At 40.7% G+C, this 27,977-nt stretch overlaps 1 protein-coding gene and 1 long non-coding RNA gene across 3 annotated transcripts in view; one reads left to right on the forward strand and one right to left on the reverse strand.

The window, feature by feature from the left end:
• cntn4 (contactin 4) overlaps positions 1 to 27,977 on the reverse strand; it is a 191,719-nt gene that overhangs the window by 3,709 nt on the left and 160,033 nt on the right. The window contains exons 12-21 of one of the 2 annotated variants that reach the window (XM_087840514.1): positions 27,547 to 27,674; positions 13,731 to 13,906; positions 9,021 to 9,138; positions 8,483 to 8,641; positions 7,527 to 7,676; positions 5,988 to 6,058; positions 3,623 to 3,857; positions 3,239 to 3,354; positions 2,138 to 2,324; positions 50 to 162 (exon numbers count right to left, since the gene is read on the reverse strand). In XM_087840514.1, coding sequence (XP_087696640.1) covers positions 50 to 162; positions 2,138 to 2,324; positions 3,239 to 3,354; positions 3,623 to 3,857; positions 5,988 to 6,058; positions 7,527 to 7,676; positions 8,483 to 8,641; positions 9,021 to 9,138; positions 13,731 to 13,906; positions 27,547 to 27,674 — 1,453 coding nt within the window. Of the gene's footprint in view, positions 1 to 49; positions 163 to 2,137; positions 2,325 to 3,238; positions 3,355 to 3,622; positions 3,858 to 5,987; positions 6,059 to 7,526; positions 7,677 to 8,482; positions 8,642 to 9,020; positions 9,142 to 13,730; positions 13,907 to 27,546; positions 27,675 to 27,977 lie in introns of both variants that reach the window. The other variant, XM_087840512.1, reaches the window with a different exon arrangement.
• Positions 10,141 to 15,256, forward strand: LOC118453748 (uncharacterized). The gene is made up of 3 exons (XR_004843430.2): positions 10,141 to 10,224; positions 13,750 to 13,899; positions 15,175 to 15,256. It is a non-coding gene; the product is annotated as an uncharacterized LOC118453748 (long non-coding RNA).

The raw sequence follows: 27,977 nt of genomic DNA on the forward strand, positions 1-27,977 counted from the left end.
GTGGCACGGGACAGAATTTTCTAACAAAACAAGGCGTCTGGGTGCTTACTTTGTAACCAGTGACCTCTGACTCGTTCTCCAGGGCTTTGACCTGCTCCCAGTTCAGTATAATCTTGGAGTTCGACGTGTTCCACACCACTTTACCCGGTGGCTGACTGGGTGCTGGGAGAGCAAAAACACATCATTTACCTTAAAATGATAGCTGAGCAGTGGCACACTGATCAGATGGGTGTACTGTGAAGCAACTGTAACATAGCCAGCCTTTGTTTGTGCTAGCTGGTTCTATAAAACCTAAAATCCCAGTAAAGAGTTAATGGGATTCGCACTCTGCACAGGAATGTACTGCAAGGTTGGAGATTGAGAAAAACTCTTCTGCAACTTCAAACCAGACAGACAGAATGGGATTAGAACCCACGCTGTCTGCATCACGCTCTGTGCTTATGAAAAAGGTGACCCAGCAAATAGTCTTTAAAAAGGTGTTGAAGATGACATCAAAACAAAATGAAGATTTGGTTAACTCTCTGAGATAAGCTCAGACCAACTAAGTCTATGTCTAATCCTAGGCAATAAGAAAAGTCATATTTTTTTTGTTTTTTTTGTTTTAATAAAATTGTCCTCTCAAGCTTTGGAAATAAGAGAACAAAGAAAATAATCATTCTATTTCACACTCATCGGAAACTCTTCACATTCAAAAAAAGTCAACGTTAATAACTTTAACTTTTTTGCTTTTATGATCCTTTCCAGGCCAAAGAGAATAAACAACAAAAAATTAGAAAGAAGCTCAAATACTCTTCTTCACCACCTCATCACACAGTCAACCGTTTCCTGTCCAAGTACCACCAAATGCAAATATTTTTTTTTTGAACAATAAACTTTTTTTTTTGTAAAAATCAAATAGATTAAGTACAAAACAGGACCACCGTTTATCACAGAAAAGTCTCAGCTTAAAAAATGGGAAGAAACAGAAACACAGTAAAAAGTCAACAAAAAACCGGAGCCACAGGTTCTTTAGAAAGGATAAACTATTTCCATATTGTTTCTATCCATAGCACAAACCACTGCTGTGCAATATGCACAAAGATGTGCTTTAAACTGAGGGTTATCTTCCAATTTACACAGAGTATAAAACTTCTTCAAGAGTCTGAGCTGTCACTTGAGAAAGCATCATGGCAAAAACAAAAGAAATCCATTTAGACTTGTTGACGCTCGTAAAGCTAGAGGGAGAAGTGTCATCAAGAAATTCTAAAAGATTTAGAAGATTCTAGAAAGGAAATTAGTGAGAGATGTGTCTAAAGACCATAGAATAACTGCCAAAACAGCAGTGAATGACTTTGCCCAGTAAGGAATTGTTCTCTCAAAGATGACAATCACTAGAACTCTGCACAGGAATGTACCCGAGGTTGGAGATTGAGAAAAACTCTTAAACCAGACAGAAGTATGATGAGGAAAACATGGAAAATGATGATGCATACTGGAAGCACATCTTTTTCTCAGATGAGATGAAACTAACTAATAACTCTGCTGTCTGTTGTACATATGCATACACTCTATGACAGCTGGAACAAGCTCAAACCCCCTGGCAACCCTGAATTGCAGTAAGCAGTTGCATAACTGATGCATGCATGGAATGAACAATTTTTTCAATAAAGAAAATACTGATTTCATATTGGCAATACTAAATCAGTGTCCTTTGTGTACCTGGGATCTCTTCACGATCATTTTGTAAAACAATCAAATGTGGAATGCAAAAAAAACACAAACATATGTGTTTGCTTGTTGAAATAATGTCGAGGGTGATATAGACGTCTACCAGACTTTCACGTCTGAGCCAACATGATCCCAATTTTATGGCTGTGTATCATTTTGATGCATATTTAGACCTCTAATCAGCAGAAAATTGCTCAGTGGTAACCAGTTGAAATAATCTGTATATCCCTAAAAGAGCCTAATGTGCTGATTCTAGCTGATATTTAACTGAAACTCTGAAGATAATCTACTCTGGACTGGCCTATATGATCAGTGAAAGTTACTATAGAGATCTATTCAGGTTAAAATAGACCTTTTATCTGAGTTTAGTCCCAATATAACTCAGCCAGCCATTAATCTCTTGCAGGCTCTAATTTGATCCCATACTTACGTGGCTTTTTGGTGGTGACGTTGACAGTGGTGCTGGGAGGCCCCGTTCCTGCAGTGTTATACGCCCTCACTGAGACGTAATATGCGGTGCTGCCTTTCACCCCGCGAATAATAGTAGATGTTTGATTTCCTACAGTCCTTTGCACGCTGGCCGTGTCTTCCCTTTCACTTCTACTCCAGTACCTCAGCTGAAAAGCAACAAGGTAGAACCGCAGACGTGAATGCAGAAAACACGATGGACACCTTAAAAGCTTTCTGTTACACCCTGTCAGTGAGGTGCAAACTGGAAACAGGGAGATGTGAACTCAACTGGATGGAAGCTGTGAGCGGTCTGAAAACAAGCTTTAGCAGCATGCCACCTCGTGCGCCTTGTGAACTGTGTTCCTCCGTTGTGCCGGGCAGATGTGTGTTCTGTTTAAGTTTTGTTTGTACAGATTGAGGTCAAATATGCAAAAGTGGGGAAATAAAATAAATAAATAAAGAAAAAAAAGTGAAAATCCCCTGCCATCAATGTCCACTGATAACAGATTTTCTTTGTCACCCTGCTTGTCAGGGCTGAAACAGCGGGCATGCTTGACAGCACAAATATAATTTGCCTTTCCTCACAGAATGGTTTGCTGAGGGCCTGCTCCTCTGTTGCTTTTGAGTGGTCAACAATTTATAATTCTGGCATTTTACGCAGTCCGACGACGAAAGCGTCTTCGTCTGCATCTTGGATTTCAACAGTGAGCAGAATTAAAATGACAAGAACTGACGGAGAAAGTCTGCAGAGCCACTGCTTGCTATGTTGTGTGGATTAGAAGCTAAGCATTCTATCCCTTGGAGTATTGCATCAGCACGCTAATCAGGGTGGTTACAGTACTTAGGTAAGCAACAAGAGAAACACAACCAAACCCACAGGCCTGGGACTCGGCTGGACCATTATGCAGGCAGCGAGCTATTATCTCGCGCGCCCAAGGTGCATAAGTCTCGAACACTCATCAATAATAGAAGACAACAAGATTGTACAGCATTAGCTGGCATGTGTGCGCACACACGCGTACAAACAGGAAATGCATCCAGGGGAAAACTCACACAAACAAGGTATTTCATCAGAGCTCACCTCGTAACCCAGCACTCTCTTCTTGTTGGCGTTCCAGGGCAGAGCTTTCCACGAAACTTCAATCTCAGATGCAGAGAGGCTCTTGGCGCGGACCCTGGTGGGCGCTCGGCCAGGCTCTGGAGTTAATGTGTAAAGACTGGTTTTAGAAGTTGTACTGCGCTTTGATGACCCCTCAAAGAGAGAACATCAAAAAAGTTTCAAAGCGGCTTCTTTTTATTAGAACAACAGAGGGAGGAAAGTATGCTGAAGACGCCTGCGAGTGCTGATAGAAGAAGGCTGCCTGCGAGATCGCTGCTGCCATTTAAAGAAAGGAGGACTGACTCAGTCTTTTAGTGATGAATTACTGCTAGCTAGACATGCAGATCTACTCCAAATCATACACACCTTCCTCAGCAGAGTAGATGGTGGTAACAGGTCCAAATGGCCCTTCTCCCAGGTTGTTGTAAACCCCAACCTTGACTTGGAAAGGGGAGAAGGGCTGAATGCTCTCATTTTTAAAGACGTATCTGGATGCTTCAGCGGAGGGTACGGCTGCCTGCATCCAGCCTGTGGCGCCGTGGGGTCGAAAAGCCACCACATAGCCAAAGCCCGGTCCGTTCTGCAGCTCTTCCGGAACAGGCTGCAGGAAAACAACACTGTGTGAGCACTTGCAAAAGAAAGGAAAATAAACACACTGCAACTCTATGTCTTTATATTTTATTTTTTAACTACAGTTGCCATGTGAGGATGCGATGTAATATAGTTAGACACGAGGCTTTCAGTTTTTTAGGCAATAAAACATGCTGAACACACAAAAACTATAAGTAGACACATCCATTACACAGTACAAAGCACTCAGCATGATAACACAGCCGTAGCCGTGGTCATGCTTCAGATATTTATAGCTCCATTATTCTAGTGAATAAACCAAACCTCTTCACTCTGGTCTACTAAAAGATACATAGAGTACATCTTTTTTTTTTTTTGTCTGGAGAGAAGTAGGGTCTACTGTTTTGATAAAACTTGTTAAAACTGCTAGAATAAGTGTTTATGGTCTCCAGACATTCAGAATGACCACCCAAAGCTTTTAAAGGTTCTTGAAAAAACAAAACAAAAACAGGACTAATCAGACAGAAACAAACACACTTGACTACGTTGTGGTGTCCCTCAGGGATTATTCTTGAGCCCTCTTTGTTTTCAACTTTTTGTTATGATTTTACTATTATCACAGCAAAACTACATCTTCTCTCATGTTTGCTGATCTTTCTCTGCAGTTATTAGAGGTAACCTCTAAATACAACAAATGGTTTTTATATTATGCAGTTTTTCTTACTTATAAAAAAATGTGAAAAACCTTTTATTCGGGTTTAGTGAGTTTGGCATCGTAACTAATGGTGGGTTCGGTGTCACTTGTAGCAGATATGAAAAAAAAAATGAAACTTTAAAGCCTATTCCGTACACAGCGTTTGCTACTGATATTGCCTAAGCATTTGTACATTTATGAGGTGAAAAGTATCAATCCTAGGGTAATGTTTTGTCTTTTAATTCAAAATAAACAGAAGAGAGTTGAAAAAAAACCCTATTTATTTATATAATTATTTCACCAGTTTGCCAAGGTTTGGATGAAGACCCAACTGTGACCCTCAGATGAGAGGACGTTAGTTAAGATGTTCAGAAACAAGCCAGAAACGACCAAAGCTCAAGCCTGCCATGAGCTAGAACCTGCTGAAAGTGTCACTGTCCATTGTGAACTAAGTTTTACATCGCTATGGACTGAGAGGTTGCTCACTAAGAAATAAGTCGAGCTCTAACTGAAATTAACTAAATTGGCTACCAAAAACATCTGGTCAAGGTCCAACTGAAACATTTAAGCAAATATATGTGGGGTCTATGTATATATCTGAAGCTGTATGTATACTTTTGACTCTGCATAGTTTAGAGAAAATCCAAGAGAAATTCAAACGTGAGCATCCAATTCTTATTTTGTAAAAATCATTAGTACTACATGCTGTGTTCAACCCTGGAAAAAACAACAGTCCAAAGAAATCATTCAAAGTCTTCCAACCAAAACTGTTAAAGTAAACTAAACTCTTGGCTGACTATGTTGGCTGACCAATATAGAGTTGTGTGTATCATTGACGCAGACCTTCATTCATATCTTGAGCTGTATTCTAGGCCCTGGGTTGCAGCCATGCGAATAGACATGTCTGCTGTTACCCTGGGGGAGAGACGCCTTCTCTTAATTTCTTAAAGGAACAGTTATGAACAACCTGCTGCCCCTGCTTTTGTATGAACACAGAACGGCATAAAGAACTTCAGGGGCTGAGGCAAAACAGGGGCGTTGCTTAGCAGAAGTTACCTTTTAACCACACTTGTGCATACTGAAACATCAACAGTGAAATGGTTCACAGCAGGAGCTGATGATTCTGAGCAGCAGCTTGAACAAATATACGTTTTTGGAGCCGGGCTGATATGCGGGGAGCTTTGTAGAAATAAGAAAGAGAACGAAAAAGGAAAAATAAAGAAAAGAGGAGAAAAGTGAGAACTTCGAAGGAACAACTGAGTTTAATTATCTTATTGAAACCTCAAAAGCATTTTTCTCTCCCCCAGGGTGACAGCAGCAGTTATTGCCTTTCTGTTCTTAAAAATGAAATGCCATACATTAAGCAGTTCAGCTGTTATTAATGAAACAGAGGTCTACATCCACAGAGAATAATGACGTCTGGCTGCCTCCTCCATGGGTGAGGGGGTCTTGGGCAAGCTTGCTTACCTCCCATGTGATGACTAATTCGGAGCGACTGCCACCGCCTCCGCTCACATTAGCTGGTGTGACCTTCGGAGCTAAAGGAAGAAGACAGATCAGCTTAGCTGGGTTGACTTCACATGACACTGCAAAGGCACATGTAATAATGCTCCTTCCAGCAAATCCTAAATTGCTAAGAGAGGTAAGTGTGTGACAAGCCTGAACTTCAGCATTCAGATACATCAGCAAACTTCCCATCTCCGAGTCGAAAAGGGAACACGTAAAGAATCTGAACTTGTTAAACTGCTAAAAGAAGCTTTTAGAGATGTTTTGCAATTTGAATGAGACTTTCATTTTCTTTTGAGGCAGTAATGATATCCAGCACACTGACTGTATATTCAAGATATTTATCAGCATTTCTAAATTTATTGGACACGTGTGTAGAGAGAAGAGTGTAGGGGGAACGACACGGAGCAAATGTCTTGCCCATTGGGACTCAAACCGGGAGCTCCTGGGAGCATTTTTTGGTATGCGCTCCACCTATCAGGACAGCCTGTTGGTTGACATTTTACAAAATATGCTTATACCCTTTACTTGTCAAAGGTTACTTGAAAAAATTAATCCCAAAAACGGAAAAAAACTGAACTAAAGACAGAAGTTGTGAAAAAACTCTGTCCAGATGTAAGAAGATCTAACAGAACCAGTCAAGCTGACTAATGAACATATGCTTGACTGAAAACAAAAAGTTCATCTCGGGTGGGAATTACGTGGTGGAAATAAGCAGGAACCAAGGCTGAACATTGAAGTAGCAAGAACTGCAGTTCCTCTCATGGCCACTTGAGCCTCCAAAAGCGTGCTCATCCCCATTGACTCCCGTGTTGAAACGCCCAACTTAACAGTGTTAAAAAGCATCTTTATAGCCAACCACAAAAAAGATTCTGACTTCTATGGATAGTTTCATAACAAATCTATGGCGGCTGATCACCCATCTGGAAACTGGAGTTGGGGTGTGGCCACTTTGACAGGTGCTGTGACACCAACACATTCTCACTCTCGAGGCGTAATATTTTACGCTAGGTGACAAATCACCAACATATTACGCTTCCGGGCACCCAACACATCCCTAAATGACGAGATCGGAAAAATGAGGAAATATGAGAACGGTTTGGAATCAATCTACACATGTTCGTTCATTTTATTAAAATCGCTTTGGAAAACACATTTTAACGTCATTAAAGTGCTGGTTCAGGTTAGGGATAAGGTTAGGGCTGGAATACATGGCTGGAACGTGTATTACCGCGGGAGCATCATTCTACTAGATTTTATCCATAACCCGGCGCGTAGCATAAGAACACGGAAGGTCACCTTTTGCGTTCCTCAGGAATGCCGCGTGACGTGGAGTGATTCCCCCCTTGAGTTTCTCATGCAACCAAGCTTGCTAGTGTTAGCTGATAACTTCCTCCAGCATTAATAAACATTTTGGGAACAGTATTTCCCTAAACAATTCAGAAAGTTGGGTAAATGATATGTATACTGGTCAGTTTTTAAAACAGATTCAGTACGTACATGTTCCTTTTGTCCTTGCTTGTTTGGATGGCTTGCTGGGCTCGCCAGTCCCGATGGAGTTGCTCGCAAGGACTCGAAACTCATACTCTACCCAAGGGCTCAGGTCTATTACTGTAGCTGTCAGCCGGGTGCCCCGTACCACCTCAGGAACTGGCAGAAAACACACAGTGCCCTCTTCAGTTTCAACACATGAATGTGTGTGGCTGTGTGTTCTTGGAGTGTCTCAGCTAAGCATCAGTAGCATGCTATCCTCCAGGCTAACAGACATGGTAGTTACACAGCACACTTCCAATACCACACAAGGACGCATAAGGATTTAAAAAAAAATGCACATAAACACACACATTGACCATTACATTGCCAATTTGGTGATCTTTGTTGAATTCTTTAATAATGCATGCATGGCACTGTGTAGTTTTTAAGTCAGCTGAAACAAGCAAAACACCAGAATCGCTGTAAGGGACTGAATATTGAAAACCAAAATAATAAAAATGATTCCAGTTAAAAAGGCAAAAACTCATTTTCTTCCTCTGGGTTCTGAGCCCCTACAAGGTCACATTGTATTTCTGTTACAAATCTATGACCCTTGCTTGGCAAATCAATGAAGCTAGTAAAACCATCTTTGATAAAAGTGTCCTAATTCACAAAAATATCAATAGAACGAGATAAAAGCACATTACGCCAATCATGCGTAAATGTTAAGGGTGCCATAAAGGATGTGGGCAAAGATTACACCGATCCCATTACTTAACTGCACTAGCAAACAAGCTTCATCATCGGGACAAGATCCATGTTTCAGGATTCCCAAGAGAGCGATAAAATGGGAGTCAATGGTCCCACTACAATTGATGCTGGGGTAAAAATTACATCTTCAATATTTTCACAGCCGAGGCATGATGAAGAGTGGCCCCCTCCGGGTGACTGGAGGAGGCCGCAGCTGGTTGGAGAGAGCTTACCTGTGGTGACAGCTTGCCACCCGAGGGAAAATGGTGTCCTGGCTTGGATGGTGTATGCCGTAATTGGACTGTGATTATCAGGACCGGGCCTCCAGGACAGAGAAGCTGTGGTATCAGTGATTCCTTCTACATGGATGCTGGTGGGGGGCCCTGGGGGACCTGATAGATGGCATAGCCAAGGCAGGAAAGAGAACAGAAAGATAGAGAGACAGATGGAGGAAGAAGGTAGGGGAGGGAGGGAATGTAAATCAGGAAAAGATTGAAAGACGGTAGAGAGTGTGGCGGTGGTTTTAGCACCTGAGGCTACTGCAGCGACATCAGTTCAGTGTAAAACCTTTGGGAGCTATTGGGTCTAATTAGACAGTAAATTTCATTTAAACCTTCCAGAGAGAAATTTCCACTCGCCTCAATTTTCTCTCCCTTTATTCATTCGTCAGTGAAGTGCAACCAGTCACAGCAAACATGCATCACTGACAAAGCCCAGTCTTCTTCAGGTAGATTGTGAATTATTTAAATCACAGTTATTATGGTGACTCACCTCTGATGACCAAGTCAACAGCCACGGAAATGCTGTCCACCTTGGTTTGCACGGCGCACGTGTACTTCCCGGCATGCCTCAGCTGGACGTTCCGAATCATAATGTCTCCCGCCGAATGCTGCTGTCATTCAACGCATGCACAATCACCCGCAAACACACGAACAAGCAAAGGAGTTTCGTAAGCGACCTGCTATTGTGATTCCAATTCAACGCTCACTTTTTCTGTAGCCACGCGGGAACAAACGAAACCAAACAGAAAGCTTATTCTCATATCTTCAAAAAGGAATTCATATTTCCACACTCCCACTTTTCATCTATATTCTAAAGAGGCACAAAGAAATACCTCTCTATACCATGTGCGCACCGTGCATTTGTTTTATCCCTGTGATTACAGAAATGAACTTGCTCTAATGGCTTGATTTGAATTGCAGTATGGAGCCGCTTCAGTTATACAGTGCAGCCTAATGGCTAGTCTAATAGTTAGTTCTTTAAGAGGGCCTTTCATTCCATCTCTAATTACAATTCCCTCTCCTACATTATCATTTCACCCAGGCAGAACTGAGCAGGTTCTGTGATAAATTGGACATGGCGGAAATATGTGGCACAGTGGCAGTAAGAATTCTATGGAGTGGCTGGTAGCTTAATCAATATAAGTGTAGACGAACAGCAATTTATTAAGGAGGGGAGACTGTAAATCACGATCCTAGAAACACCTAAATCATAAAGGAAACAGAAAGAAAAAAAAAAAAAAACGCCTCTGCATTGGATTTTTTTTCCTCTGTATTGCCTGCAGTTTTTAAAGGAGCCTTGCATTTTTTAACTAAAAGAGAAAAAAAACAACCCTCCAACTCAAAACAGTGCATGGCATGCTGAGGTATAAGCTGCGGACTTTATAAAGTATACAGGAGCTCACTGAGACTGGTTGCATGTATGTAAATTTCTTTTTAAAATAAACCACAGGCAGCAAATTTTTTTCTGCCCATAAATTAAACACTTGATACAAACATTCCCTCTGCACTGCGGCTGAATTTATTATGACCCCGCTAAGAGAAGAAGTATAATATTGATGTACCAATTAATCTTCAGAGTCACATCTGGACCTTTTATACAATGAAATCTCTGAAGGGGGTTGGGCAATAAATCAATGTCTTTTATGTAGCAGTGGTGCTAATAAAATGAGGATTCCTCCACGAAGCTCAACAAGGTTTGAGTTTTAATTATACATTATGTGCCTCGGCTTATGTGGAATATATGTTATCAAAGCTGGAGTGTGACAATAAAAAGAATTTGAAATGATGCTCTCTCGTGGGAGAAACCCTACAGCTAAGCTATGCCATTGGCCGTTAGCATGCTAGCACATTAGCAAATATTAGCATTCCTGAAATTACACACAACAGTGTTTTGGCGAGGTGGGCACAAACACAGCTGAACACTCCAGTTTGGATGTCAGCCGGAACTATTTGTGGACAAGTTCTATTTCTGTTCTCACTTGTTGTTAGGTTAGTTTGTTGTCTCACCAAAAGAGCAATTTTTTAGCAACTGTCCACACAGGAAGCTACTTGGCGACAAGATATAACAGAAAGCCGATGACATACAGAGTCTTAAAGCTACAGTGAGTGAAATGACTGCTGGGAACACAAAACTTTGTTCAACTCGACTACCAATGAAAGTGAAATGTGCTGTTTAATGACAATATATTCAACAGTTACAAAGATAAACCTGGGATGTCTGCTAGCAACTAACTATAGAGATTGAAAATGTGACGTCATTCAAGGGTAAAACCGCAAAGAATTCTGGGAACTCGTGGCAAGAGGTACTAGCGCACGCAGGCTTTCAATTGAAATCAGTTACACAGCGATAAAAAGAAACACAAAAAACTGTCAAGAAGCTGTTGTATTATTAACTGCAATAGCCGGTCGCATGACAGCCACGGGAAGCCGACGGGTAAAGAGATCGTTTTTTATATCGGATTACGTCGTTGAAGAGAAATTATTCGAGCCATGTTTCTGAAGTAAAAAGAGGCGACAGATGGCCTGGATTGCAGCCATTCAAAGACCAAATATAACGTCCCAGAACACTCCAGCTCGCAGGTTAGTCTGCTCCAAGCATTTCCACAAAGGTCAGTGTTTTGTAGTAGTTAATACGTCATTTTTCATAACATAATTGGTGATATAGGTTACAAGCAAGTCTGGCGCTGAACAGAAATTGTGGCGCTATGCTATCACTAATTGCCCAGTACGATTACAGCATACAATATTATTGTCACTGCTACATTTCTGTAATGCGAACCAGAAAGTATTTCCACTACTAATTAATTACCGTTGAGCTCAAAGGTCCTATTAATAAACGGTTAACGAATGTGTATTTATGAAGACGATTTGTGAGACTGGTAAACTTATGATACATACGATGGTCTTTCGTTCTATACGGTGCATTTCATGGTCCTGTACCCATCCGTTGGTAAACTGTACCTGGGCTTGTTGCAGTGACCTGAAGTTACTGAACTTCATGAGTGTATGCACTCACTCCAAGAACGTATAATTATAAATATGAGCGTGGTGAAAGTTGGGCAGCACGCTAACGTCTTTTGTCCACTCTGTGTGCTCGTAAGGGTCTAACCCTTTCACTCCTTTGATTTTTTTCCTCGTATCTTTTCTTTGCCTTTTCATCAAGTCTGTCTTTGTACGGACCGGCATTGTTCTCCTTCGTTTTGTACATAACTTTTTTTGGGGGGGCAAAGAAAAAGCAAGAAGGTATTGGAACCGGAGAATGAACGTTTTGCGTGCTGCAAATGCTTGCATTTGATGCGGTACTTGGATTGTTTTGCCACGAGTTACCGGCATGCAATGCGCGAAAGTCACGTGGTCTGTCAATCTCTGATACAGGGTGCTGCATGAATCACTTCCTGTGTGGATGAACCTTTAGTCTTCTGTGTTTATATTGCTGATAGATGTAATTAACTGACATCTATCTGGTACTCTATTTTCATTCAATTTTTTGTTGCATTAATACAAATATAAAACTAAAATTAGGGGGTCTGACTGCATGTGGAAACATCAGTATCTAGCCATATATGCTGCGGTTATTGCCATCATATCACGTTCGTTTTTTGGGGGGGAAGACAATGGGGGATAACTTCAGCTTGTGCTCCAGGGATAAAGTCTATACCGTTGGTGTGTTTAGAGGCCGATATTAGCTATTTGCCAATTTATTGGTATTTAAACAATATAATAGCAGACTTGGGAGAAACACCCTTCAACCATTTTAGGAGCATTGATGCTGAATAGTTTGGCCAACACCAAGTTGAAATGCCACAAACACACAAACATGTGACCACAAAACAAGGTTATTTTTAAACTGCATTGTCGTATTATCTTAGCAAGGACTCATAAATAGCAACACATAAAAAATGAAAGAGAAATTTGTTCATGTTTAGTGTCTGAAAAAAAAAACCAATCCGATGATATGTTGGATTTTTCAGTCATCAAATATTGATAATTAGTTAGGTGTGAAAAAATCTGCAGTCCGGCTCTAGCAGTGTTTACTTTAATATGAGTCTCAGATGTTAAAAATATAATATGTTTAAAAAAAAAAACAGGAAAATAACATAAATCTACACAAATGATCACTAATGCTCCCCGTGGTGGATAAGGAAATATTAAACTGTGTTTTGAAACAGGTGGTGAGTAAACTGCTGTTATATAATAATGTATTTTATATCTAGAATAAAATCTTTTGATGGAAAAACAGCAGGAGACAACAAATTGTAACAAACAGCAGAAATGAGTATATACATACATATATATATATATATATATATATATATATATATATATATATATATATATATATATATATATATATATATATATATATATATATTGCTAGGTGATGCACTCTGAAAGCACCACGTTGCACCTTTTGAGTACGCTGTTTTGCTACCGACAATTTGGTACCATAATGAGGAAATCTGATATAACGTTATTATTAAATCATACACTTGTCAGTGGCATTGTATAGCACTTTTCTAGCCTCACAGCCACTCAAAGCTTTATCTGTCTCCCATCTGTAACAGATGAAGCAGAAACCCAAAGAAAAGTCATCAGCACAGGGAGAACGAAACCAAGGGAAGGTTCAAACCACAGAGCCGGGAAGCCTTCTTTTCATGTTCTCCCTGTGTCTGTCCAAAGACATATATTTTAGGTTAATCTGTGAATCTAAATTGGGCGTAGGTATGGATGTGAGAGTGTTTGATTGTCCGTCTTTATGTGTTAGCCTGGTGATTTGTCCTTACTGCTCAAGCAGATAAGAAATTAGATAGAATTAGAGAGTAAAACTAAGATTTTACCTGATTTCTCTTTTCATTTGGCTGAAAAATATACTTTAAAAAGAAAATAAAGTGTGGCTAAAATCCTCAAACACATACACATAGTTACTGCCTTATTTAATTCTAGGGGGCAAATGTTTTTCGATAATAGCTACTGGGATAGAAATGCACCTTTAATGTACCCCCATTTCAAGTTTTGTTGTTTTTAGGCATATTTTGTTTTCTTGGGGATAAAATGTCCAAATACTATATAAGCGCTCATAGCAAAAAGGCTTCCCGGATGATGTATGAAGGCATCCTGTCTGCGCACCTCTCACAACATGACAGCTTGTTTTAAAACCAGAGGCCTGTCAGAAACCATGAATGATGGAATATTGACTTACGCCTCCCACTTTTTCAAAGAATCCACCGTGGCTCCCGAAGTGGATGAGCTGCTCGTTGAAGAACCAGGTGAACTTGAGTTCCAGAGACGGGTCGTGGCTCACTTGGCAGGGCAGGACCACGCTCTCCCCGACGGTGACGTCCAGCGTGGAGGCCAGCGTGGTGATGACGGTAGGCTCTGAAAAAACACACATTCATATTCACGCACGTCTGATCAAGCACGCTGCGCGCCTCTACTCTTTCCAGGCATTATAATTCAGCACAGGAAATGGCTTTGCAAAAAGCCGAGCCCTTCCATCATCCTTATGGATATGTCAGACTCAGTTAATAGAAGGATATACGGGACGGAGCACATAGCAAACTAGGGTGCACAGCTACAATAACTGGTATTAGTTTCGGCCTGAGCTTGTCTCTGTGGGGACTCGGAGGAGACGTGTCTCTCCTGCAGCCCGCGATGCCTCCATGTGTCACTGTCATCTCAGCCTGCAGACTGGAACTCCCCTCGATCCGGCTGCAATTCCCAAATCGAACTGCTAGGAAAACAGCAAACAGGACTTCTTCCAGTCGTCAGTGCTCTCTTTTCTGTCCTGCAGTGCATTACAGTGGCTGCACATGGGAATAAGACGAGCGTCCCTTATCTGCACTCGTATGTTAGCGATGGAGGGGGAAGGTGGAAGGACGTGAGGGAGGGAGAGGCTTTATACTCAGAGTGTGCAGCACCTGTCTCCCTCTTGGGGGTGCTGTGATTACTTGGTTGAAATAGCCACTCTGAGCACATGGACTAAATTAACCATGGCAAATGATCCCTGGACAGGCATAGATTCATGTAGAAAGTGCCGGCAGTGCAGTCTTCATCCACAGTGAATTCGATACCTTCATTGTATTGGCTCCCCCCCCCCCTCTCACACACACACACAGATGCTACCGCACGCTCCCAATGTGATTTATCTAGTCGTTTTCTGATTTCAGGCCAGAATGCTATCAGCTGCTGGGTTTTGTCATATACACAATGAAAGTGTGTCTGAGAAGCCCAGTGCTCTATTGCAGGGGCTAAATGGTGAACGATGGCGGTGCAGTAAAGAAAAAAAACCCATAATAACACACAGGAGGTATTCAAGTCTCTGTGTGTGCTCGGTCTGCTTCTGCAGGCTGGCTACACCTTGTAGAACAAGTGCAGGAAGGAACAGAAAAGCTAAAAAATATAAAGCTTAAGAAACACATTTCTCTGAAAAAAAAAGTGTCAGGTGTATTCTGCAGTCGTGTTTTTGGAGAGATGGTTACTCCAAATGATGTGAGGAGAAAGAAGGAAATGTGTGGTGGGGGGAAAGAAAGGCTTGGGAAGGATCTACAGAGGAAATACCCACAGAGATCCACAGTCAAGAGAACTGACTGTTCGTGTTACCTGTAACATGGAATAAACAATTTTTCTCTTCCTTATTTCTACAGCAGGACTGGTGTGTCCTATCGTCATCTCCTCTCCTTGTGTCGTGTGGTTGTGAGCTGCCTGGTGTCTTACTGCCTCCGGGGGTTTCACAGTGACAATGATGGGGGGGGGGGGGGGGGGGGGGGGGGGGTATGCTGCCTTATTACCCTCCTCTGTCATGATTTGTGACAGATTATACGGATAACCAAGGTTGGTTACACAACCACACACTGGACTCTTGAGCATAATTTGATTGATTTCTATCTTGTATAATGCCTTGTTACCTACTGCCACTGTAAACGGGGAGGACAGTAACGCTCACTTAGCAGGGTCAGTCCGAGACAAGACAGAGAGCGTGCCCGTGTGCTGAGACAGGCCGGGAGGGACCTGGGAACTTTTTCAGGCCCGAGGCTATTATTTGAAATATCCACCTTAAGTAACAGTCAGCATCAGTAAGAAGAAAAACCTCGGGCTCTGTGGACAAGAGACCACGTCTAACTCTGTCGCCCATCCTCGGCTGAAGAAACCCACGGCCTCAGTTTAATCAAAAATGTAAATCAAAGTGAGCTTATGAAAGCAAGCCATTAAATACTGACGCTATGATGGTTTTCTAACAGTGATTGTGGGAGAAAAATCCGACAGGTGAAGGTCCTCCTTCACTTGTTTTGTATACTATGTATAAATAATCAGAGTCTGATAGTACTTGCTTACAGCAATGTTACTGTAGATCCCAAGTCAAGTTATGATTAAAAACAATCTGTTGTACAGGCAATGCAAACAGAACTCATACTTAACAACCAGTAAAATAACAAATTCAGTAAAAATGTATTCACATAAAACCGTAATAGACTGAATAAGAAAAAAACCAGGATAACTTGCTGAGCTAGACCTGAAAGCCAGTGAGAAGAGTTGATTTTTAACGGTGTTTTTAAATGACTGAGTGACTGGAAAGCTGTTATGTGAAAAGGCAGGTTGTCTCTGAAAAGGTTTCTTGTCTCTGTTTTTGAACGTCTCAGATGTCCAAGTGCCCTGGTAGCAGTGCGCGACTGTAAAAGTTCCATTAACTAATGAAATTTTAGTCACTGAAACTGAAATTGTTGCTTAAAATTGCTGATTGATTCTAGTTTTCATGATAATCTACTTGGTCAGATCTAAGACCCAAAATTTTAATTGAAGCCAGAAATCACTTAAATACATTTTAACCTATAACGTTTGGCGAAAATGGGCAGGATGGGGGAACTATAGTAATTATTAGATGGTCACTATCTAAACTATTAATCTGCTTTTCATTAGGTCAGATTCATAGAAATGTGTCAAGTATGAAATGTCAAATTCCAAATCTTATCTCCGTGGTCGTGTCCCGCATCTGTACTCAGACGCTCGACATGACCTTTGTAGTAGCAGGAAATCTGTAATTCTTCTTCTTCTTTCACAATAAGCTGTTAAACAGTTTTTTGGTGTTTGAGGTGAAATAAATCTGCTATTAGTTGTAAAATTTTGTTTCACTCAAGTCTGAGCTATAAAGACCTTTTTTCTGATGTTTTTAATTCTTACATAATGTTAAAGGTGAAATATTATAGTGTGAAGTGACCATAAAGTAAACTTACAATTTATGATTCAAACTCTTCAAAACAATGTACAATAGCAGTAAGATATAAACAAATTAACCATCTTGGAAATGTTACTCAGCTATTTTAATTGTCACATTTGGATTTCAAAATCAAACAGAAATAGCATATATTATGTGATGAAGCTGAGGATGTCTGAAACATTGGTAACCAGTGTAATCAAACAGTGTCAAATGATCAGTGCTCAGCTGACCTAGCTCATCCAAGCAGCAGCTAAGATACTGACGCATGATCACATGTTTTCTAGCACAGCTCAACCATCTGTCTGTCAACGTCATCTCACCACTTAACCAAGCCTATTAAAACCACTGCGCTCTCTCCCCACCATGCTGCTCGCTTATCGCTCTGACAGAAGTGCAAAGTGCCACTTTGGCTCATTCAGTTATCTACATCATTGTTTAACTACATGTTACCATGCAAACCATGTCTTATATAATAAACATGTCATACCAACGTAAAACTTACATTCAAGCATATTTTACATGTGATACATGTAATATGAGCTGTTGCACAGTTAATAATTCAAATAATTCAAAGCATTTAGACATGAGCCACCCCGACTTTACTAAATGCAATCAAGTTTGACAAAATCATACTTTTTTAACTTGTACTACTATGTAAGTTCTTTTTTGTTGTTTTTACAAACACCTTGTTAAACTATTAAAATAGCACCACGGGCTTCTGAAACCTTCAAGTCAACACTACGATTCACGCTTTCCTCCAAAAATCTGTTTTAAAAATTAAACACATCTCTTGCTCACTGCTGAATTACCTGTGCAGGAGGTGAAGAGTCTTGAATATCCATGTCCAAAAAAATAGCTGCTATCGTGAGTTGGATTTTTGGTAATTCTTTCCAGACAAATTTGTGTATTTAACACTATATTGTTACTTAGTATATCATTAGTATATTGAATCAACATGAAATGACTTGGGTGTCAAATCTGATACCATGTTTTTCTAAAAGAACATCCTCCACTGTTTGCATTCATGACTTGATCTGGAATGATACCACAATAAGAAATTCAATGTTTTAGTCATAGAACGGAACTAATTAATGAGTAAAGCATGATCTAACTGTGTGCTTTTTTAATGGCTCACTTACACCAGACCTTTAAGACAAACAAATTAGTGGTTGTATTAAATTTTCTTGTTGTCAGAAACTAATTGCAAGTAGTTGTGGTGACCAGTTGGTTATGCAACACTCTAAACCTCTGCTCTTTCACCTGGCTGTAGCTCGGGTGAAAGGCTGGTGGTTTGTGGTAAACATCCTCGGGCGTGATACTAACCCCAAGTTCTCCGATGCATTCATCGGAGTGTGAACGTTAGATAGAAAGCGCTTACATAGAAAGTGCTTGTGGCATGAAGCACAGGCAATGACGCAAGTTGTGTAAAGTGCTTTCAGTGCTCTGACAGAGTAGAAAAATGCTTGATAAGAAAAAATATATTAACATTGCAAGGTGATTGGGGATAGACTGCACTCTCAGAGAGGTCTGCAAATAACTACTGTCTAATTTATAAACGCAGACAGATTGTTAACCCGTCTGAGTTAGTCTGCCTCAATGAGTCAAACTACTCTGCGACATGTCTCTCTGAATAGGAGACTCGAGTCAGCTGGTTGCCAACTGCTTGTACTCTGGTTTTCTTCCTCTATGAAAGCGAGGTTGCCAACCACCTACGTCATTTTTTGATAAATCGCCACCAGCAGCAACTATGTCTTTATTTCTAAATGTCTATGAGTTTCTGGCTGGAATCTGAATATAAGTAGTTAATGTGAATTTCTGTGTATATAAAGGGCACAAGATTCACAACAGATGGTAATGATGAAAGAAACAGAGAAGAAAATATCAGATGCAATTTTGGAGCTGATTTGCAAAATAAAAACACCAACAGCAATCAGCATGGCATTCTATTCTTAGGCAAAGCAGCTGAAGGAAGCCTAGGACGCACAGACAGCTAATGAAGCCAAACAAATGATATACAGACCACTGGCACACAGTGGGAACACTCAGAGAAGCTGTATAACAGTAACATATGGTTGACCAGAAAACAGAGCTAGCTTAAAGTTACCAAATGACCCTGAGCTCCTTTCTGAGGCACACTGACATGCCTCACAAGGCCAGTTTCACCAGTCTTCCTTCCAACATTATGAATAATGCCCACACATTTCCCCTCCTGCTGTGGAGAATCCTCTGTCTTTAATGATCTAAAGCCTTAATGCGAAGTGTGCAGTCTCCCTCAGTGCACACACATATATATATACTCAGTAAGTTTCCTCACAAGGTGAGCAATGTGAGTTTGAATAGTGGAGCACAGGGACGAGACACAGGCCACATGATTTAGAGTATTTGGAAAACAAATTTATAATCATCTTTAAACTGAGACCCATGCAGAAGATCCGGACTCGTCAGGGTTCAAGACAAACACAAACCTGAAAAGGAAATGTTTCCTTTCACTGGCAGGTAAGAAAAGACGTCTTCACAAAGGATCTAAACTGTGACGAACCATGTCAGGCTAAGGTTTTTCAAAGTGAATCAGCGTAGCATCGTGCATCACCTTGGCGAATCCTCAGAATTTCCAAGCAGGTTGTTTAAGAACAAAAAAAAAGTGGTTACCGTTTTAAAAAGCAATCATTTCACTCGCAATTTTACCTCCTCTTCCTTTTCAAATCAACAGAACACGAAGAATGCTTTCATCAACACATCAGAAAATCCTCCGATTTGCAGTGTTTTTGTGCTCCACTTATTTTCTGAAGGACCTATCAAAGGTTCCTCAAGGACAAACTTGAATGGCGAGGAAAACCTTGTCTACATTGCTCAACAGATAGATACAAGATCCTCTCGGTACTGGATGCTGTGTGGTGGCACATCTGTAGCAACCTGCTGGTGATTACTGACAGATGGCAGCTCATTATTTTTCTATATGGCTGTCAGGAATCACACATCGCATTTATTTCACATCGTTGCTGCCATCCAACTTGGATGACATGGCTCGCTTGGAAAAGCAACTGTAGGGATTCAGCAGAGAACTGGTAACCGCATTTAAGTCCAGGGTGTAAAGTGAAACAGATTATTTGTCTTCTGTCGTGGAGTCTTCAGCAGCTAACAAAGTATGCTTAGATGTTCATCCAGACACTGTTAACATGATGACTGTGCTGGTAGTGCAAGTGCACTGAGAGCCCGATTAAGGTTGGTGATTGAAAAAAAATCAAAGTTTTTGCATGAAAGTGCTTGTACCAATCCATTTACTGTACCAATCTAGCACTAGTTGGAAATTGTGCAAACATGCAATTTTACAAGCAGGGTTAAAGAGCTATAAAGTGTGACTGAGTTCTTCCTTAGAGGCAGTGTGAGGAGAATGGTCATTTGAGAGCTACTTGGATCGCTCATCCACATCATTCATCCACAGAACCAAATTGAGGTGGTTCAGATATCTGCTCGGTGAGATATTTCAGGCATGTTCTACTGGGAGGAGGTCCTGAGGCCAGACCCAGGACTCAGCTGGCTTGGAAACAACTCGGTGTCCCCCGGGCCAGGGTAAGGGAAGTCTGGACTGCTCAGACTGCTGCTGTGAACCAGATAAGTGGTGCAAAATGGATAGACGACGTAACATACTCGTAGTATAGTATGCTTATTTTCAATCATGTTTTTCTAGGTGACTCTTCATGAGTGAATACAGTGAGATTTTTGTCCTGGTTAAGGCGCTGACAAAATGCCACAGCAGGGGTAGGCAACTCCAGGCCTCGAGTGCCGGTGTCCTACTGGTTTTAGATGTGTCCTCGATCCAACACAGCTGATTCAAATGGCTAAATTACCTCCGCAACATATCTTGAAGTTCTCCCAAACACTGGTAATGAACTAATCATTTGATTCAGGGGTGTTGACCCAGGGTAAGCTCTAAAACCTGCAGGACACCGGCCCTCAAGGCCTGGAGTTGCCCACCCCTGTGTTACAGGATCACCAAATTGATAATTCATCCCACGGTGAACATCTTTAGTTTCATCTTTCTTTCAGTCTTTAAGATCCACGCATGTGCACCTTGTGGTGCAGACAGAGGGAAACTAAGATCATTCGGTGACCCGCGACTATCTACGAAAAAGATCTCTCTAGACGTCGCCTACAATGACAGAATATTCCTCGTCTACCTTTGAAACGTCTCCAAAACAAATGGCTGCTACAGCGGGTCACAGCGCCGCAAAGATGAATTGCCTCCAGGCTTGAGAGAGGCAAACCGACGTGAACACTGTAGGATCTCTGAAGTTTTGAGTTCACTGACCATCCGTAATGATCGGCGGCAACCCTAATTGCAACGGCTCATCTCCCGTGTAATCAAAATTCCGAGAGCACGTCTATAATCAAGTGCAATTAATCTGCTAATATCCCCCCAGTGTTGGAATAATGGGGACATTAACAGGGCTCATCTGTTGTGACTGCTCCTCTGCTGTGTGCTAGGTGGCTTATTCACAGCGGGAGATACAGAATGCTGTTTGACAGGTATTTTTCAGTATTCATATCACCAAAGTCAATTTGAATAAACTACTGTCATCTCCCATAAGGGCTGATCCCGCAACACAAATTTCTCCCCGCTAAACAGGTTTCCAATCCTCAATGAAGTAGTGCATGTAAATTACCCCATCCCATTTTGCAAACAATATCACTTGTGACAGAAAGGCACACGTTCATATACAGGAACATTTGTACATCAGCCACAGAAAACAGCTTTAACATATTATGATGGAAAGGAAGCGAGTGTGTGAGGGTGTCAAATAAACCCCATATTCCTTTTCACAAGAATAATGAGTGGATAACAGCGGTGTCTGTTTATGCTGAGAAGACAGACATGGTTGTGTTTCTTTGCAGCCTGATTGGAAAACCGCATATAGGCCATCAACCTGAACCTACAGGGAGAGCAGCAGGTTCCACTGCCCCCCTTCTTACTCCCACTGATTGGCTGGGGGCAGGTGGGGGTGTTCTCTACCATTTTCATTTCACAGTGTCTGATAAATGGGAAAGAGAGAGTGGAACTGGTGCAGGATGGTACAGCAATGCTGTACTTTTTAATCAGGTTTTAAAGTTGCACTTAAAATATCCCAGAAATTAACATTTGCAAGAGACAAATACATTAATCATCATTAAATGTTCGAAAAACAACCCCCCCAAAAAACACTTTATGGAAATGTCTGAATAAATTTTAATGAAATAAATAAAATGACATGCCACAACTCTCTCATTGGCTCTCACAGCCTAAAGCATAACTTCTATGTGAGGACATATTTTCTGCAAAAATCCAAAGGATGTGATGATTATGCTTGCTCCCGAGGGCATTGCCATAAGAGAGGCCTGTTTTCTGTTTGCTATATCAACAGTACTGTGCTTTAGCATTAGCAAACAAGTTAAGCAAGATTAAGTAAGCGAGCTAAATGCTATGATAGATACATAGTGTAAAAGATGGATATAGCGACACATTATTGTTCGGTTTCTGAAATCCCGCTTTGAAGCCAGATCTGGCATGACTAAATCTTTTAAAACATTCGTTTAATATGACCTAAAAACTCAGCAGGAAAGTATTTGTACAGATACAGTCGGAAAGCTGTTGTTCCGTAGACCAGCGGTCCCCAACCGTTTTTGCGCCACGGACCGGTTTAATGTCAGACAATATTTTCACAGACCAGCGTTTAAGGTGTTGCGGATAAATACAACAAAATAAAATGATACGACCAAGACAAAAACTGGGGTATTCTGTAAATATAATAACAATTGCAAATCCACTGTGTAACTGTGTAACTTCAGCAGCGTCCTCCTGAAAAGCGCCAACAACACTGAGAGTAACATCCTCCTCTCTGCCCCTTAATGCTCTCTGGTTGCTATGGTAATGCGTAGACCATAGAGCTGGTGTCCTATACACAGAATCCAGATTTAAGGCACTGGTTTGCCATTGGTTTAATTTTCCCAACCTGGATGCTACACAACATGTTTTAAACCATCTGTTGTTAGATATTACGTAATTTGTCCATTTTCTGATATCTATGTTATCTATAGGTAACATTAACCAGTTTTAACTTAGAAGTCTGTTTGGCCATATTGGAATTTAACCATGAGTGAAAAACTGCAGTCAACGTGGGTGGAGTATTTGCTTAATCGAGGCATTGTTTGGTTTTTTAGGATCAATTTTGATTGATCTCGGTTGGTCTTTTTAAATTGTACCTAGTGCTAGCGTGCCTGCTAGCGTGCCTGCTAGCGCAGACGCAAGATGTCTCATACAGCCAAATAAAGACCTGAGTAGGACAAGTCATGCAAAAGCCATTGCAAACCCAGAGAAACAGAATAATAACTGCAATTCACGTAACGGCTGCAGGTGTCATCAATGAATTTCTGAGGTTACGTGATCCTTTAATTTCTCTCGCTTCTATTATGCAAGGCGTACTGCATTTGGTAGAGCGGCAGAGTCGTCAATGGGAGCCAGAGCGAGGCATCAGCATAAATCAGCGGCAAGGTGCACTCTAAGCTCTCCCCACATCCTTGACTGTTGCTGACTTTCAGGCATTCATAATATATGAAATCTGTCTTTTATAATTCAACAGAAAAAGGAAACACCGCCTTGATAGTGATTTACAGAAGACAGAGCCGCAACAGAGTTATTTAAAATTCCATTATGTGACGTGTTTTTGGCTAAAAAGGAGAATGAACATATAGATACAATAACAGGATTTTCTTCTCGCTGTTATTCTCATTGACATTAATCAGTGTTTTTTTTTTAAAGTATTCAATCAAACACTAGCCTGCAGGGGCTGAGCAAGTCAATTAATCCATGTTTCTATGGCAACTACTTGGATAATTGGAGAAAAAAACCTTGATATGGTAGCAGACTGTTGACACTGCATTTCAAAGGATTTTACAGACTGCTAACTTGTAGAAGAAAGACAATTTAATGGATTGAACCTCTGAGCAAAAACTATAAACTACACACAAAAAAGAAGCAGCTCTGTCTTCGAGACTTTATGAAAAATGATTTTTAGCTGCAGTATTTCTCACACAGGGTATTGGAAGGATTTGGGCACGATTTTATTAGATTTTCTTTACTGTTTTTTTTGACCTGTGTAGTTCTTTCCCCCCCACGGGTATTTAATAACAGCGCAGACGAATGATCAATGTATTCTGCATGTTCATATGAGGTTACAGCGAATCGTACTCTCTCTGAGGCGGTGAGTAAAAGGTGTGAGCGGATTTGCAGCATGCTCTGACCCACGGGGTTTACCTCGACGTCTCGGAATATTCTGCTTCTGGTGAAGCCGAAGAAATGCAGTCGTAGCTGCGAGAACTGTACTTGGATGCGTCGTGCGAAAATTCCTGAACTACAGAGCACATGCAAATCTATATAGAAAACCTTTATATGAAAAACCTTTTGAAATATGAGGCGTGAACTTTTCTCCCTGAGGGCAAAATACTGAAAATCAATAACTCTATAAATGTAAAAGAAGCCGCTCAACGAGGAAGGTCAAAACAGAACATGTAACGATAGCACAAATGAGCCCAGGAACCCCTGTGAAAAGGAGGTCACAGTGAGGGTATAGTTCACCGAATATGTCAGCAAATCCTCCGGGAGCCTGACGAGGTGAGAACACTATCCCCTGTGGAAATGGGACTGAAAAGCTGCGGTGTGCACAGCATAAAGCCGCCGCAGAATGCACAGCACTTTATACCCAGCTCACATTTATTTTTAATGAAGTATAATAAGTCACAGCACCGGAGCAGAAATGCAATCCCCAACCCAGATGATCCAACAACACGAAGACTATTTTTTTCACGCAGTATATCCTTCTGCTGGTACTGGGGGGCACAGCGAGGCAGTGAGCCGAATGATTTCAACATCTCTGCAAACAGACATAGCAGCTGAGGTGTCTCTGTCTAGTAATGACAGCACAGAGAGAGAGGGGGAAAAAACTGCTTTTTGTGGGACTTATCAGAAGATGGAGATTGGGGGATACTTGGATGCTTCATAAATTGTGCCCCTTTTCTGTGTCGGTCATTTTTTATGAATGAAAATTAAATACTTGTACTCAGGAGTACGTGGAACAGTGTGGGCTTCTGTCCACTGCAGCTGCTGTATGCGTTTCTCATTCCAGAGCTTCGTCTCCATGATGAAGCAGCCTGGTTTCTTTCCTGGGGCACTGATACATGCTGTTTAACCAAAGCCGCTGTCATGTCTTACTTTACAGACTGATATTAATCGTGTTTTAATTGTTGCACAGCGGTTTGTGACTTTTAAGCCTGTGAAAAGCGCTTCTTATAGAAATTGATCCATCACTCCCAACTTGTCACTGGTCAATGTTTAGAGGAGCTGTTACAAATTTTTCCCTCTAACTGTCTTTATTGGGATTTTTAGGTTCAGTAATGAAATAAAAAACAGGGGATGTCATCAGCATTACTGCAAATAGTCTCTGGTGAGTTGAAATTAAATTACAGGCTGTCATATTGTATAAAATTAATTCCCATTTTCTCTCAGTGTGAATTTGATCTTTTTCTAATATAAATATTTCATCAACAAGGTGGTTTCTTTTGTTTCCAGTCAGCAAAATGAGTCTTTGTGTGAGCAATAACACAAAACAAACTAATGTGTGATTGATTGTTGGTTATCCGGTGATTCCAAGGTGGCTGCTTTCACCCCAAATAGAGCTATTCCAGAACTGAATCCAGAAACTGAATCTGTTCTACAGAAAGTCTGAAACATCTTACACAAAACGTTTATAATATTTGGGCAGTTGAAGAATGCGTGAGGCAGACAGACTGATGTTTGTCCACAGAATGGGTCGACAGAAGGACTAAAGGCATCCCACGCCTTTACTCTTAGGACGACTCTGGAGGACTCTTATTCAGGATGAGTTAGGATATTGCAAATTTCTTAAAACACCAGGATATATAAGAAGTATATTAAAAGAGCAAGAAAATGTTAAGTAACTATTATTGTCACAACTTTAATATATCCAGTCAACAGTTCACCTGTCAAATTCCTGGGTGATCTGGATGCAAAAATCAGAAAAATGATGCTTAAATAAATTTAAGCATCAAATAAATTTTCCATAATTTCATCTATTCAAGTAGCTTTTAGTGGCGAAACCTACTGTAACAAAGAACTGGCAAAAAATCATTAGTAAGCTTTTATAGGCAAAAATGTCTGTACAGAGGAGCAAAACATATTTGTACCTTATAATTAAGCCTATTAAGTATTAATTAGCTTATCAACATTTCCATTCAGTATATAATTAAAATCTTTGTGACTACTCTGCAATAATACAATGTTTTTATTTAATTGATGAAGCTATAAAACTAAAATTTATTGTTTGCCTGTTGTTTACTTAATTCAGTCACTAACACAGCACTCCGACAGTTTAGTGGGAGCAAAAAATGCCTATTAGCTTGAACAGGCCTACTTTTAAACTGAGTAGTTCTGCATACTACTTTGAACATTGCTGGTATTTGTGAAAATGATCAGCTTACATGTAGCTTACTTCATAAATAAGACATAAAGCAGATGAACAGTTTTAAAATTAGCAGAAGTAAAAAAACAAAGCAGTAGAGCGACAGATCAGGCATACTATGAAAACAGTATTTCTTTGGTGAAAGCAAACAAATCTGATCATGCACTAATACATTTTTCTTTTTTTGTATTAGAAATCTATACAAAAATGAGCCATTTATGTGTCTGCATCCACGCTAACCACCTCCACTACTGAGGTTCAGCAAGATTCAGGATGTGGAGCTCGATGCACATATTAAAGCATTTTTCTTTGATTCAGTGTAAGCTACACATTTTTAGATTTGGTGGATATAACTTACAGCAATGATACATAAAAATGTCATTCCCATATTGATAGCTGCAGGGAGCCACTGGAGGCGGGTGAAAGAGCAGCATTCAGCTTCAGAGCTAAAGATTTGAGCAATACTCAGTCTAAACAAGGTAGACTTAGATTCCTCAGACAAAGTTAAATGCTTTGAGTCCTCCTTGAGACTCCACCGTCACCTGTAGTTTGCATGAAAGATGCAGACTTGTCTGCCAGTACTTGTCACTTGTCATCCTTCAAAGTAAAAGTTGTGACTTACTTTACATTTTACAAGCTGCAACTTTTGAAGGCAAACAATCTGCATTTCCAGTTTATGTCAAATTTTTCACAGTTTCCCTGCAGCTTAGGAAATAGTTGGTGTTTGCAGAAAAGTTGGACTTTGCAACCAACTCTACTAGGAGCAAGCGACCTCCAACAACCACGCTTTTCACTATCCACCGGTGAGTCGCTGACCATTCTCTACGTGTGCATAACTGGGGTTTTAATGACTGATTTCAAATCAAGCCCCAGCAACGTCCAGCAATCATTTTCCTCTCATGACCAAATGGTTGTCCACCATCTCTCGGCCTGTGTAGCTGGGGCCTCAGTCTAACCAGGTAGTTTTGAGTGATTTAGAGGTTTAGACATGATCAACCAAAACGATAAAAGAACTGAAAAAACTAGAAATAAGCGAGTGGAAAACACTGCACAAAATACAAAGGTTCCAGGCTGACAAAATGACCTTGTATAATCCACAAAGATGAGTACAGGAACACTACTCATGTTCCCTTTTACTATTCAAGCAGTCAGCCAGCTATCTACATATCTCATTATTGGCATGGTGTTGTTGGAGAACAATCCCTTTCTCTCTATAACTACAGAGGTGACCAATATGGGATGGAAAAACCTGCAAAAGCAAAAGTGGTGAATCGTAAAGGCTGAACAGGAAATACCTTTAACTATGATGCTTCCCGTGCTGCTTGCCACACCAAACTGGTTTCTTGCCACACACGTGTAGAGGCCTGCATCAGATTTGGTCACATTCCATATCCGCAGACTACCGTTGTCCAGAATGGAGATTCTGTGGTTACAAAAAAAAAAAGGAAATAATTGATGTGACTGTCAAAGCAACAGATTTTTGTAAGAAGAACAAATGTTGCTGTGCATGCATCGTGAAATTTTAACTACGTGGCATGGCTGATATAGCACAAAAGATAAGTGACGAATACGCAGAACAGAAAATTTCTCACTGTCTCTAATTAGGTTCTGCGTCTTTGCAGATGACAACAATGAGAAATAGGAGTGTATTTTCAGGGCTGATTAATTCAACACATGACTTGGAGATATCTAGGACAATAGTGGCTCCGTGCCCTTTACACAACAG

The sequence above is a fragment of the Neolamprologus brichardi genome, chromosome 5, assembly GCF_056152115.1.
Source record: "Neolamprologus brichardi isolate AB-2024 chromosome 5, ASM5615211v1, whole genome shotgun sequence".
Classification (NCBI taxonomy): Eukaryota; Metazoa; Chordata; class Actinopteri; order Cichliformes; family Cichlidae; genus Neolamprologus; species Neolamprologus brichardi.